Below are 15,475 nucleotides of genomic sequence, written 5' to 3' on the forward strand. Positions count from 1 at the left end.
TCCTATTCACTTCTCTGCTTCCCCAGTTAACCCTGCCAGTATTCCAATACATAATTTTAATGGAGAGATGAGTCTGGGGTAGAATACACACCTTTGTATCACCACACCTGTGTCTCAGGGCCTTTGTACTGCACAAAGTGAAAAGAACGTCTGACATTTGCAGCTTCTTTTGCTGCTTCTCCTTTAGGTTAGGCTAGCAGATGCACAGTTGTTTTGACAGCTGACATGAACAGGGCTTTGAGTGGCAAGAGGCCTCCTCTTGAGGACTAGATCCTCCCCATGAAGTTTTCTCAGCCCTCCGGCTTCAGGTACAGATAAGTTTGTGGATACAAATCTCCCTCTAACAGTGCAACAGACATACAGCTAGGAAACAGAAGCTTAGAGTGGGCTGTACCTTAAACCTCTGCCTTTTAATGGTGCACATTCAGAACATTGCAACAGGAAAGTCAGTATGAACATGAGGGCGAACATGCCAAAGGATGAGTGGGATTCAAGTCAGCAGAAACAGAGAGTAACCTGACAGTAGGTACAGTGGAGTGATGGAGATGGGTACTGGTCATACAAATTAAATGCTTGATCCTGAGCTGCTGCAATACAGACTATCTCAAATGAATTCAAAGCTGTTTTGCTTCTGGCCATTAGGTTCAGAAACCTCAGCCTAAAGCTTACTGGTTTGGGTTTTCTTTACATTGTTCAAGGAGAAATGTGGTGACCACAAGCCACTGGCTTGTTTATGTGAAATTGTTGCAGGGTCAAAGAATAGCAGCAGGGACATCATCCAGCTAATTTTTATACCTACTACTTCTCTAGGTAGACTTCCAGATTTCACTCTCTGTGGAGTTAGCTTTTCTTTCAGTTGTAGTACTCAGGGCCCCACTCCACCATGCTTCTCATCTACCTACTTTTGTAGACTATTGAATTGCAATTCAAGCCAATACTCAAGTATTAAAACTACTTTGCTTTATTTTGCATATGGGCAGACATCTGTCAAAAATCAAGACTTTAAAGGTAATCGTGCCTGCATTCCTCTGTCATGCAGAAATGTTAGAATAAGATGAAAATTGTGCATGCAATTATCTACTGCAGGATGGAAAGACACAGAAAAAAGTAAGATTATCTTGAAGTTGTATTAGTATAAGAAGAAATATCAAACATTATGGGCTATTATGAAGCTTGGAAAGTATTGTACAGTGTGATGTTCAGGCTGGAATTGTGATTGAGGATTCTAAAATTTTTTTTTTCTGTAGAAATACAGACTGCTCTTTGATCTTAGGCAAGGCATTTGTGCTGTAATTCCCTGCAAGGCATTTGTGCTGTAATTCCCTGCTTTCCTGCATCATTCAGTAGTTCTTTACAGCACTATGAAATAAGTGGTAGAAGTCATCAGGTAAGAATAATAGTATTTTAGAGCTGTGCTGATTACTGCCTTGAACACTTAGTTAACATTTATGCTAATATAACTGGATCAAATACAGAATCCCTTATATATAAGGATATTGTTCTGCAAAATCTGTTTGATTTTCACGACTGTTGAGGACCGACTGACAGATTTTGGGAATGTGGGCATGAAAGATCATGTGAAAAAATCAGGTCTCTAATAGCTTATTCTGCAAATAAAAAAAATGAAGTATCCCCAGTTTTTTTTAAGCCTTAACATATCTATATGTCCGTGAAAAAGGGAAGGAAGATTCACCTTCTGTGGATTTTGTTAAGCTTCACTCCTGAATGCTTGTAAGGTTTTGATTTTATAAGACATCTCTCATTAACACTATGTAGCCTTCATGTAGAAAAAAGGAGTATGAGCTGTCAGGACAGCAGTTTGTAATTTGTTTCACAGAATTTGCTCATGCAATGCATTCTTGCAAGGAGAAGAGACAAAAAGATTTTTTTGCATAAAAAGAGCATCACCACACAAATCCTGTTGAAAGAATATTTTCAAAAATATTGATGATCAAACCTTGAAATAACATTCTAAGTTTTATTAGTTTTATTAATCTTTTTTTAAATTCTAAATGCAAGAAATCTGTTTATTACTTTCTACTCTGTTGAAGGCAGAAGAATATTGTGAGATGAAATGCTTACAGCTTCTTGCTAGTGTATTATTTTTAGAAAAAAACCTAATTTTTCCTCAGCTATAGTGATTCTTTGTTTTTCATTTACTGGAAATCTTACAGGCGCTTGATGGATTTAAGAGGATTAGATCTGGTTACTGATCTGTTTACCTTGTGACTATGGGAATATTAAATACTTGCATCCTGTAATGCTTTCCTTTCCTGCCTTGCCTGATAAATGGCTGTGAACTGCGTCAGATTCTTAATACCATGTCAGTTTTTATACAAAATACTCTTGCTACTTGCAACATGTGTGAGAGTTCATCTAATTAGCTGATTTCAGTTCATTTGCTATTAAATAATTCCCACAATTCCCATATGTCTGTCCAATATGTTCCACAGGGGGAATGATTCTCTAAAAGCAACTGAATAGCTCCTTTCAGAATAGCTTGTCATTGGCCATTCACACACATCCCCTGCTATTATTCTTCTCCATCAGCAATTATACAGAGTGACTTTGGAAATCTGCCAGTAGCCATGACAGAGCTAGGCTGCTACCAGAACTCTCCCTCACTAGGGGGGAAGAGGAGAGAGTGAGTGTGAGTGAGAGTGTGTGTGTGTAATTTCTTCTTGTAGCTGCAGTGTGTTTTGTTTCATTCTTGAGACTTGAAAAATTTGAGCTGTTTCTGATGGGAATTATCCACAATAGCATGAGTAAAACTCTGGCTGCACAGCCCTTAAGGGTAAATACAGTGTTGTTTTTTCAAAATAACCTATATATTGCTCCCACTATCGAAGATGAATTGTCAGACTTTGTACTAGAGGTAACTTTGGAAAATTCCTGCCCTCCCACCCTCTCGCATTTATGCATTTGTCAGGAGCAGCTACTTGGTGAAAGATACGTCTGTTGTGTGTGAGAGAGGATTGAGATGCAGCTACCAATAACTGATGTTTGACTCATTTTCTGGAAATATGCTTTTGTTGCCCCTTTCTGCAGCTGCATCAAAACAGAGATAAGGAAATAGCATGCACCAGCTTTTGCTGAGGTACAGCAGAGCAAAATCACACAAATTGAATAACTTACTGAAATAAGTATGTAAAAAGTTGGCTTGAGGGGTTCTAATCATTCTCAGACATTTTTTCCTTGTATTTGTAAGAAACTCAGGATGATTTCTTAAATTAGCTGGGAAGAGAGGTGATTTGGGAAAACTGCTAGAAGAGTTTGTTTTTAAGGAAATCAAATGTCATTTGCAAAAGGTAGCAATGGTTGATGTTTTGATTTTGTGCAAAAAACTTTCTAGCAGGAATATGACTAAGTGCAAGTCTGCACTCAAGTGTGCCTACATGAGCACTACGTTCACTTAACTGCAGTATCCAAGTTGTCTTGGATAGCTTGTAAATTAGCAGTATAGCCATGTAGCACTGGGCTCAGCATAGGTAGTATGGGAGGGTTTAGTTGTTGCTGTGCTGCTGTTGCAAAACTCTTAAGAAGGGCGGTGTTTTCATTAGCTTGTGATATGGCAGTGAAAAATGTATCCTAATCTTTAAGCAGGGACAAGGACAAGGTTTTTTCCCCTCATTTGTATCTTGAGACTCCATTCACTACAATTTTAACAGTGAACTATGCATCCAGTAATTAACAAGACACAAGAATTGGGTCCTGCAACCCAAAGGAAAGATTACAGTGCAAAAAGCTAGGGCAAGATGGTTCAAATTCCAGCATTTATATCCAACAAACTAGTCTGATACACTTTGTCACTTATTCCGCATAGGTGTTTATGTTACAAAGGTAAGGAAAAACAGTTTATGTATGTCGGACAGAGTTAAATTTAGGTTTGAATGACGGAGAAGGCAGAAAGATTCATGTCAGAGACTTCATTTTTATAATTTAGAAAGCAATTAATCTAACCAAACATGAATGATTACATTCAGCTTCTATCCCTAATGCCTGCTGTAAGTTACCTTTCTATATCTTGTTCATCTGGCAGAATATGAATGTAGTTTCAAACCAGGAAGATCACGCTCAATCTGAGGAAATTTATGAGAGACTTTTTAAACTATGCTTTATCTTTATTACCATAAAAATATTGTTGATGACATTCTTTGCAGGCAGAATTAGGTGGTAGTATAATCAGCTGGTCCATAAAACAAGGCTTACTTTCATAGAGTAATTTTAGTGTTGTATTTTGTTTAAAGAAATTGAAAAGTATTTTAAGGATCAAAAGCCTAAACAGACCAGCCAAGGCTTTGAGTAGATGTAGCCTAATAGGTCTGTTTCACCTCCAGCCACTTCCATATGGAAATTAGCACAGAACAGATGACAGATGACTGAAACAGAGCTTTTTGACAACAGTATTTTAAATATTTATGTAATGCAGGTAGTATAAGTACATTTTTATTCCTTAATAAAAATCCTGAAAGATTTTTTTCTTCTGCTTTTCACACAAAGCCTACAGCCAGATGGCACAGATGTTCTTCTAGGTCCAGAAGTAAGTTGTGGTCCCTCAGATGCATCTGTCAGCACTCCATTTGCCTTGACTATACCACACTGCGCAGAATTAAATTCAGAGCACTGGAATATACACTTGAAAAAAAGGACACAACAAGGAAAATGGGAGGTAAGTTTAGACTTCTGCTCCTGTTCAGAAGGCTGTACTAACCAATGGTAGCATGATTACCCTTATTCAGTCAGGAGCTGGCCAAAGATGATGCAAGGGATAGAATCAAGAGTCTTAAAATGCTTTTACTTAAAAAAAAAAAAAGAAAAAGAAAAAAAGGATTATGCATTTTGTCAAGAAGCAGTTAAACTATCTTCAAGTGCTATGCTAAAATGTGCAAAAAATGGGCTTTTTTATGATCTAGCCCCTGCTACAGGAGAAGGTACTCATTTTATCAGATAGCACTTAATAATGCAGCCAGGATCCATTTATTTTTGAAAACATTAAGTTTTTATAGATTTTAGCTCCCAAGGAAATTCAGAACAGAATATTATATCTAAGCAAGATTTTATCATGATATAAATTAAGTTATGGAATTGGTAAAAAATATACACTTGAAACTTAACTTTTTCTTTTAACCTAGAAGGGTCCTGCTGATTTAAAAATTTTGTCTCTTCACTCGTCATTTCAACGAGCATTCAGTGATTGCCGTGTGCTAGTCACTTTCGAAGTTAGTGTATATTACATAAAACATTTTCCCTTCCTTAGTTCAAAATACATTTTCTTATCCTGATTTACTGGGGAAATTAAGCTTTGTGCATTCATAACAGGTAAGTTTGAGTATTTGTGTCTGTTCACCTTGCCCTCTTCAATATTTTTGAAGCCCGTTGGCCATTTTCAACCAAAACTGGCATGCAGGCAGCAGCCTCAAACATGTTAAAGTTTCATCTTTTGAGGAGAGATCCTACTAATAACACTCCTGAAGAGAAGGCTAGTGCATGAACTGAGCCTTTATTCAACAGAGAGGTTTTGAATTTCCCAACATTAAAAAAATTTGTTCGTTGTACACATTATTAAAACCACAGAGTCCACACACAAATCCACAGCCAATCAAGCTTTATTCCACTGCTACTGATGGAACTATTTGGTTCCTTGCATTGTGAGGAAAGAAACAGAACATTCCTGGTTATCGTAACTCACTCTCTCCTTTCCCTCCTCTAAGCCGCTATGTTGTTCGTTGCCCTTTAACCCATTTCAAATTCAGTTTAGTTCTCCTACCTTAGATGTACTCAATAGTCAGCTCCATCAGTGTTGGTTACAGACTCCCTGGGACTAATGAGGAGGAGTGTAACATCAGACTGCAGACTGCTCACATACTTCATCTAATGATGTTATAATGCAGAACTGAGCATGAAAGACAAAACAGTGGGGTAGGTGTGTTTTTGATGAGGGTAAACATAATTGTAATGGTTGTTGTGAAAGCATGTCAAATACCTACTATTGCTCAAGGCTTCCTTATTGACTTAATCTTCAAGGTAACTTGACATTGAGAAAAAATTAGCTAGAAATTCAAGAACACTTGAAAAAAATGCTAAATTTTTTATGCATCATCACTGTTATTACTGTATGCTGTACACATTGAATTCTGCACAATATATTGTCATAAACCCTATTGCTGTCTTGGGGCTAAATAGTGAGTATTTACTCAAATAGGTAGTCTCCCTTCCCTGAGGTCAGCACAAGTAAAGAATGTGCAGACTGGCACTCAGATGTATTCCACTTGAATTGAAAAAAAAAAAAAGTCATGACTCCTCTTCTCAAAGCCTATTGATACTTTTTTAACCCAAGTTTCATTTTGCAGGAAGTGATGTCTGTGGAAGAGGAAACTACTTCTTGCTACTGCCTGTTGGATCCTTATGCCTGTCACATTCTCTTAAACAGCTTTGGAACTTATGCTCTTATTGGAGAGCCCATCTCTGACTGTGCCGTTCGACAGCTGAAAGTAGCGGTTTTTGGATGCATGTCTTGCAATTCTCTGGATTACAATCTGAGAGTATATTGTATGGATAACACACCCTGTGCATTTCAGGTAAATGGTTTCACTTTGTTATTTATTTTTAGTTATTTTTCCACAGAACACTGACGTTTTTTCCTGGGGATAGTCCCTGGGTTAAGGCAATAGTCCAGAACTCAAAAGAATGAGAATACTGCAATTTATTCTGTCACTGCTGCATGACCTTATGCAAATCCTTTCATTTCTCTGCACTGTTGTTTCTCCTGTCGATTTACAATGTAAGAAAGAGCTTTAGAACAGCCAAACTGTCTACTCATTTTTTGCCAGGCAGATGCAAACCCACTCTGCCCACATTCTGGATTGACCAGAAATCACATAGCCATGGTTAATACAGCATACAGCTACAGAAGAGATGCAAAAAAATGTTAGGTTGGGCTCAGTGCCTTGGCTGCATGAGCACAGGCAGAGCTTGCATGCATCTGCAGCTGAGTGCTACTCCAACAGAAGCAGAAAATGTAAGTCATTATCATTTGATGTATATATTTATCATGGTCAATACCCATATACTGTCATTAGTTCAGGATTTCCCCTCTCCTTTGTATAATCTGAGAAAGAAGAGAGATTCTCTCACGATCTCTTTCTACAAGAATTAAATTATAATTGTGCATTTCTTTCCCTTTTAACAAAACAAAACAACCCTCAAGTGGCAGTTAATCAAAATTAGCATGACTTTTCTACATGGTATATCAAGACAAAACAACAAAATTCACTGGCTTTTGCAGCCTTGGTAAACCAGAAGCTTTAATGAAATGCTTTTCTTTTGGGAACTGAGATGAAGACAGTTGTGACAGACGAATTTTTGCTTCCTTTTTCTATCTTGCAGAATAGAAACATGAATCTTAATGAAAGCACATATCCATGTGATTCTAATAAAAGCAAGCCACTGAAAGGCTTGTTAAAGACTTAAAATAGCTTTGTAATTACCCTTTGTAACATTTGCATAATTTGTGGCTATTAGTGCTTTTCTGGACCCCGTATTTGGAGGCCCAAATTTCATCTTCAGATATTTGTGTATGTATACACCATGAACACATACAAGTAGCTTTGAGTCTTACGTTCAGTTAATATAAACCTTTATTGCGTGATGCCTTTAGTGAAACAGTGTGACTGCATCACTTATGAATACGTCCTGTGTGTATTCATGCAGTATTGTGCAACAGGTTTATACAAGTTGTACAAAAGTCCTAGGAACATTTAAATATAGATGGAAAAAAGCATCCTGAAAACTCAGTTCTGCCACACAACTATGAAAGAGGCTAACAACAGGGAAATGAGATTCATCTTATTCAGAACAACCATTTATTTTTTTCATACAGCTTCATACAGCATGGTGCAATCTCTTTCAATGATTCATTCATACTGAATTTTACCTTCAGTATATTAAAAAATACATATATAAAAACCCTCACCCAATGAAGCCTGATTTAATTGTACCATCTCGTTGCTCAAATTATTGTGACATTCAGCAAAACAATGAAGGAAGCTGGATTATTTTTTCTTAATGTGAATTAAAATAAGTAAGATTTCAAAGTTACTTGTTTTTTCTGTAGCAAATTGTTTAAAAAATAATTACGAGTGTTCCTCACTTGCAGAAATTAGAACAGGATCTTTGTACATAATGAGACAACTGTATATTTATGAAATTCTCCTTTCTTCATAAATACATTGCATCAATTCAATGCTAGTGTAAATATTTATATTTAATAGTGACCACGGAAAATACAGACTTTTGGAAACAGTATCAGAGTTGGGCCCACTAGGTTTTGTTTTGACACTATTATTCCTTTACAGTGCAGTCCTGTATGAGATGTGAAGCTCCTCAATGCCTCACTTTGTCCATGTGTGAAGACACATATTACTTTCCTAACCGATGCTTTTGCCCTTTAGGCAATTCCAAGTGTATGCGAAACTCATGGCTCTCAAAAGATAAGAGAACTGTGTAACAACCAAGTCCTTTATATTTTGTATTTTGCCAGTATCCTTTTGATGATTGTGGAACTAAAGACTATATGCATGATTAAAGGTAGAGCAGTATTTTATACATCTACAGTACATTTATAAAAATATCCAATGCCTTCAAGGAATTTTAAAAATAATTATGAAATACAGATACTTCCTTTGCAGTTGAAATTCAAAAGCTAAAGTGTTGATTCTTATTCTGTTTTAAGACAAAGCTGCCCCATTCTTTCATATAAACCCAACCGTCAAGACTTGAAACAAACTGAACACTTATAAACAGCTTTATAGTAAACATCCATGATTATAGTTTCAGGGTGCTTGAGCATTATTATATTTTCAGAAAATCACAACAGTTCTAGTAGCTCTTCTAGCAATAATTTTGGGCTACTGATGAGCATTGAAGCCCTTTGATACACAGATTTTATATAACTTAGGTGGACAAAAAAGGTAATTTTGAAAGACATCTGTTAGCTAATTTTAGAATACTTCTGCTACCTTTTCTTCTTTGCTTTATACTGTAACCATGAGAAACATTGCGCAAGTACAGGCAGGAATGTTTTTTTTTCTTTTTTTTTTTTTTTTAAACTGTTAAATTTTTCTGCGAGTCTCTGAGGTTAAGATGTATGTTGGAACTGACATCTGATCTGCAGTCCAAACTCCTGCTCAAAGCAGGGGTGACTTCCAAGCTAGCCCTTGCAAGATTGCTCAGCATCTTGTCCAGTAATTCTGAAAATCTCCAAGGGTGGAGAAATGAAAGCTTTTTGTGTAATGCGTACACTTAGAACTTTAGAGAGCACTGAAACATGTACCTTCTCACAAAAACTGTTGTCCATTTCATCTGGAGAACTAAGTGGACTATTCACCAAGTATGTCTTATGTTGTTTATATTCCTTTTAGTCTATTAACTAAATATCTTACAGTGCTTTGTACGTCATGTGTATTGTGACTAGTATTAAATTAGACTAAAAGCCTAATTAACATACCAACAATAGTAGTAGTATTCTTGGACAGATAGAGGACTAACCTGCAGTGATGTCACAGCTTAACTACAGTTTTTATTTTCATCTTTGGAAGGAAATAGCTTTACCTGGAAATGGGCTGACAGAGTCTTGCTTCCCTCTCCATGCTGGTGTTAGAGATAGCTCTGCGTAGTGAACTGCTGGTAAACTTCACCTTTCTGATAGTGGTCCTGTGAGGTGCAATAAAATATTAACAATCACATATGACGAATTTTCAGTTAAAAGAAAACTGGCTGGCTTTGACTTGAAAATACAAATGTGAAGACAGCCACTGTTGAGTTGCAAAACCCGCACAGAAGTTTCCTTCTGAAGCATTTCATGCCTGCTGTGAAATTCTTATTGATACTGAGGTAGCCAGAAACAAGCATGTGTGTCCTAAGTACCATCATCAGAGCAGGGAGACAAAGAAAGGTGACAAAGCCTATACCGTGCTTTTAACTCCAGTGATAAAATGTAAATGCCAGTGCCTATCACCTGTCCCATGTGAGAATACCCCACTGCTGCCTCCTGTTCTGCTGTAAAATAACCTGGTACCTTTCATAAAACTGAACTTCCATTAAATTTGGTGGGTTTTGGTAATAATTAAAAAATGCTTTTCTCATCTGGCATTGCAGGAAGTGGCTTCAGATGAAAAGCTCCACGGAGGACACTTACTGGAGGAACCAAAACTTCTGCATTTCAAAGGGAATACCTTCAGTCTTCAGATATCTGTCCTTGATATCCCTCCTTTTCTCTGGAGAATTAAACCATTTACTGCATGTCAGGTACTTGGTAATTTTATTTGTTTACATTTTAAGTCAGGAGCAGTGAGAATTTTCACTAGGATAAGCTTAAATAAGCTTATCCTTTCACTAGGATAATTTATTCACTAGGATAATTTAAGCTTATCCTAGTGAAAGGATAGACAAATAAGTCCTTATTTTTGAAAGGTGTGGTTTTAATCTCTAAGTATGCAACAAAAATGCATTGTCTTATGATTTTGACAAATACAGAATGAAACATTTCATTATATGAATGCTTTAATATTTTCATTTTACAAAAAAGCAAGCATGTATTTTTCCTCATTTTAATGACCTTTAACAGAGGGCCTATATTCTTTTATCTCATTTACTCTCATTAAGATGTTTTTGATATCCTTGTCATTTTGATTTTGATACAACTATATAGTTGAAAAATGTGAGGATGTATGTAAGCATGCAAATATCATGAGTTCAAATTATGGCCTGTATATACTTAGAATTAGAGCTGATGAGGAAGAAATTATTTTTCTTGTAGTGCATGAATTAAAGAGGCTTTTGAAGACAGGAAAGTATAAATCAAAAAAAAAGGAAGACTTTCTAAGTATGTTGGTTACTGGAAATTATAAGCAGTGTGCTGGCAGATAAAGAGGGCTGGTCTTTTCAAATATAGACTTAATTAGGCTATAATCTCCCTTTTCGCAGAAGCATGGTGATAGTGAAGACAGTTGTGTGTCATGGAATACGGTAAAAAAGCATTTTTAAATGTATAGCTGTATTTTCCAAAATACTAGTATAATGTGTCTTGAAAGTTATAAACTGTAATCTAAAAATGAGACTATGAGGTAATTTATGCCACAATTTAAGGAATGAAAGAAAGAAACAGTATCATTCTTAACCTTACATAAAGAACAGCTTGCTTTTAAGTGTTTTGTTTTATTCTGTTCACTTATTTTACAGCTTAAAAGATAAACCAGTCAATATTAGGATGCCCCACTACTATGTTAAACACAGTTAAAACTGGCAGATTGCTGAGCAGTAATAAAAATCATGCAAGTTTTCTCTTAATACAACAAATTAGGTGTTGCCTTACCCCAAATTATAAAAAAAAAGTTCGGTGCTTTGGTTAATTAATTATCTCTTGATTGTCCAATCCTAGAGAATAAAACTGTATGATAAACTCAAATTCAACCTCAAAGCACCATTATAAAGATACTGTTTTCTGGTAACTGCTTTCTAATAAACATTTGATAGATGTAAATGCATTTAGCACTATTTTGTGTAGATCTCTTCTGACTGCTTTAAAAGGCAGACAGAACACCTTCCACTGGCCCATCGTAAACAATGTTTGTTAGTTAAATAACCAATATATGGGAGAAAAAAAATCTCAGAAGTTTAACTGAATTTCCCTCACCATGGCGACGGCTTCAAAAGCAACACATTACATTGCTGAAAAATTCCCTAGACTTTTCTTGCAGCAAAGAGACTTTTTAAAATAACTATAGTAATAGAATATGCAGCTGTTCAGAGAGGTAAACACTTTCATTCTCTTATATTGGATCCACAGTAGAAATACCTGTAGTTCATGTTGTTTGCAAAGACAATTGCAAAAAAAGGTTGCAATCATGTAAGAAGGAATAGAACGTACAAACCTAAATAACACTGTGTTAAATTAGAAAAACAGTCTGCAGAAAACAATACTTACTGTGCTGCCTGCAAACTATCTTAAAAAAGTAAAAGCTTCTGCTATTCTGGCCTTGTTTCTTTGTGGGTAAGAATTTGGGGAAGATTATTTCTGCCTGCTTATTTCTGTGAAGTTGTTGTTTCTTTGGGACATTATCTCCTTTGCTGGATGTGAGTCCCTGGTGCATGCAAAGTGCTGAGAGTGACTCAGAGGCCCCAAAATATTTTGTGTGCAGTTCAGCACTTTTCCTAACGCTATGTACACTTCTATGAATAAATATATTGTTTATGGCATATTAAACTCAGGTATTTTTGTTCTCTGTTGGCAAGTAATGGTCTAGAGTTTCCAGTCAAAATTGAACTGCAGGGTGCTGTTAAAACAAGTCCTGATAGCTATGCAGATTTCTCTGTATTAATCTTTACGTGTTGTAAGGACCTCACTTTGCTGAATCTAATGCAAGTGGCACAGTCCAAAGTAGCTATTAAATTTATTGCCACAAGCTAAAAACAAAAAATAAAAAGTCTGATGAGGGAGCCATAACCCACAGAAGAATGCTTAAGTAATGGGAAGTGCTGTGTCTGCTTTAAGAAAAGCACAGAATAGCAACCTGCTGAAGATTTTGATCATAGAGGGCAGATTACCCATGCTCTCAGCAGCTGCTCAGGGCTAATATGAAGCACGTCCAAAACTTCTGCTGACCAAATGGTCTGACATAATTGACTATAATTTGAATGACTTAACTGAAAACTGTAGTAATTATTTTAATAGGAACTGCAGCACAACTTCTAGTGGCTTTGTATTTCCCCCTCAGTCTGTCTGCACCTATGAAATGATTTGCATTCTCTCTGTCTGCTAGGAACTTAATTATAATGGGAGAATCAAACTGAAAGCATTTCTGGAATACTTTAAACACTCATTGACCACCATACTTTGCCCCCCTATATTACATTTCATGTAATGCTTTTCAGCTGAATGATTCTTCCACCTTGAATGAAAGTAAAGATGATTACTCTGGAAAAATCTAATTACAGTTGCTCTACTTCTAATACTTGCCTATGTTTTATCATTGTTGGTAGCTTGTACTGCTACCAACTGAGGATCTAAACACAGAGCTTATAATTATTACTAACTGCATCGTTATGGATTGTATGAGACACTCTTGAGAAGATGCAAAGTTAGCTAGATTTCAGTCATGAGTAAAACAATTCTCCTTATTTTAGTCTTGACTGCCTTTTACAGCATAGACTAGAGTGGCTAGAGAGGGCTAAAGTATTTTAGAATGAGACTGCTCTTTGAAGATTTCTAAGCCTATGTTCTCAGATTGCCACTGTGTAGCTAATTTCTTCAGGGACATAGGTTGTGATCTTGTAGCAAGTTTGCTACCTCCTACATTGCAAAAAAACCCAACCAAACAATAAACCCCACCACACACAGAAGAAAAAGACACAGAAATTGCTTAGAGGAAGGCAAAAATGAAGAAAAGCATGTTTTCTGTGGGGTAAGACTGAAGGTCTCTCTAGACTTCCATATGTAAATTGCTTATAAGAGTTAAATGCATGATTTACTTACATTTAAACAGCTAATTAGGACAAGCGATTAGTTGATGGGTCACTTAGTTATAACTACCTATAGAAGGAATTATAACTACCTATATATAGCATAGTATTATATGCATGTGTGTCATTTATTAACCTTTTATAAGGCTATGAAAAATGTAAGTAAAATACATGCCCAGATTAAATTTGACTATAGTGATTACTCTGTTTTCTTTGAAGGATCAGCTTCACATGCCATTCAAGTCATTTCTCTTAAATATATGTAGCTAAAATTTACAAATTGTGTGGGGAAAAAGGGACAGAGTAATCTGGAAATTTATACAACTGCTTCCAAAAAAACTAATGTAAAAATCTTCATTTTAAACTAGTCCTCTTATTTTAGGATAATTGCTCACTGATGCTGTTTAATGCTGTCCTATAGTCATGTGGACAAATGCTGAGATACAGAAGAATGAAATACTAGTATCACCCCTTTTTCCCCTTTGCTTTATTCTCTAGGTTGCCAATTTTACTGTATTTTCCAGTATTTTGAAATTAATGGAGAGTGTCTTCGGTTTAATTATTTTCACTATTTACAGAGGCTACAGTGTAGAACATCATAGTGGGATTATATCTTTTGTTAGCCTGGAAATGTAATAAATACACTGTCTGAAAGCATAAAGAGAGGAGACCAATAATAAAACTTTGGTAGTTAGAACTTTGGTATTTAGTTATATTAGAAAATAATCCGAAAACAGAAGTTAGCTGCCCTCTATGTACTTCTCTTGTCTATTTCCATACATTTTTAGGAACTCTGAGCAACCAGAGATGCCAGAAATCTCTGATTATTAACTAGTTGTCCATATAGCATTTGATGAGGATATTCAGCCCACAAACTGTCCGTGGCTGAAGTAGAGGACTCACTGAAAGTAGTCACAGAGTATAGTAGGATGAAACTAAGAAGTAAAACCTGACTAGTGATGTGTAGTGGGCTGCACAGAACTCTAACCAGGGAGGTGGCTGTTTTTAAAACTGGGTGGAGCAAAACATTAGAAAATACGCTATTATGTTCTATTTGATCGAAAGTTGTTCTTCTCTTTGATTGTGTAATACAAGGTGATGTCAAGGAGAGAGAGATTAGAACAAGAATTCTGATCTCTGCCTAGGCAGAGGAATAAGTGAAGTACATTTTTCTGAGGTTTCATTTTAGATGAGACTCCTGCATCATTGGTGTCACTTAATGAAATTTAAGCTTGCAGTAATTTTAACAGCCTGGTGTTATCAATTGAACTGCCATTAATTACTTTTGTGCTACTTTGTATTTGCAGGGATGTTAGTACAAAAGCAATTGTAGACAAAAATCATGGGTTTTGCAACAGCTTCTCCTTCTTTGTCACAGCTTTCTTTTCTCTTTCTCTCTCCTGCTTCCCCACTCTTGTGGGACACATTTCTTTTACAGGAAGTCCCATTCTCTCGTGTGTGGTGCAGTAACCAGCAGCCACTGCACTGTGCCTTTTCACTGGAGCGCTATACTCCGGCAACTACACAGCTGTCCTGCAAGATCTGCGTCCGACAAGTCAAAGGTCATGAGCAAATTCTACAGATCCAAACATCCATTCTTGAGGTAGTGTTTTCTCTCTTTTTTTGTATTGTCAAGTTGTAGTACCAGAGACATCACCCCCTCCCCATTTTTGTCCTCTGCCTCTGTTAGTTTCTTATCCCTTGTTCAAATCTGTAACAAGTTTACAAGGCCTTACAGACTCAATTTCCATGAGAATCAAAGGATGTATTTACAGAGATTCCAAGACACAAAAAAACAACTTATAGTTGAGTCAGTGGTAATAGTTTTCTTGTAAAAAGCTTTTGAATAGCTTGCAGAGAGCTGAGGGTTGAGAATAGACTGACTGCCTGTATGCTGTTTGGGCACCAGCTATTCACTTATTATTTCTGAATACACAGAATGGCTTCTAAGACTGTA

At 36.4% G+C, this 15,475-nt stretch overlaps 1 protein-coding gene and 1 long non-coding RNA gene across 4 annotated transcripts in view; one reads left to right on the top strand and one right to left on the bottom strand.

Annotated features, from left to right (window-relative positions):
• Nucleotides 1-15,475, top strand: part of UNC5D (unc-5 netrin receptor D) — a 171,415-nt gene that overhangs the window by 144,547 nt on the left and 11,393 nt on the right. Inside the window, exons 11-14 of the mRNA XM_026122357.2 lie at nucleotides 4,501-4,669; nucleotides 6,351-6,578; nucleotides 10,156-10,305; nucleotides 14,957-15,121. Coding sequence (XP_025978142.2) covers nucleotides 4,501-4,669; nucleotides 6,351-6,578; nucleotides 10,156-10,305; nucleotides 14,957-15,121 — 712 coding nt within the window. The remainder of the gene's footprint in view (nucleotides 1-4,500; nucleotides 4,670-6,350; nucleotides 6,579-10,155; nucleotides 10,306-14,956; nucleotides 15,122-15,475) is intronic.
• The window catches only part of LOC112996711 (uncharacterized), a 178,170-nt gene that overhangs the window by 37,008 nt on the left and 125,687 nt on the right, over nucleotides 1-15,475 (bottom strand). For 2 of the 3 annotated variants that reach the window (XR_010385188.1, XR_003262520.2), the window contains exons 3-5: nucleotides 9,610-9,711; nucleotides 5,768-5,893; nucleotides 4,564-4,635 (exon numbers count right to left, since the gene is read on the bottom strand). This is a non-coding gene — a long non-coding RNA (uncharacterized LOC112996711). Of the gene's footprint in view, nucleotides 1-4,563; nucleotides 4,636-5,767; nucleotides 5,894-9,609; nucleotides 9,712-15,475 lie in introns of those variants that run through there. The other variant, XR_010385187.1, reaches the window with a different exon arrangement.

This window comes from Dromaius novaehollandiae, chromosome 26 (genome assembly GCF_036370855.1).
Source record: "Dromaius novaehollandiae isolate bDroNov1 chromosome 26, bDroNov1.hap1, whole genome shotgun sequence".
Taxonomy (NCBI): Eukaryota; Metazoa; Chordata; class Aves; order Casuariiformes; family Dromaiidae; genus Dromaius; species Dromaius novaehollandiae.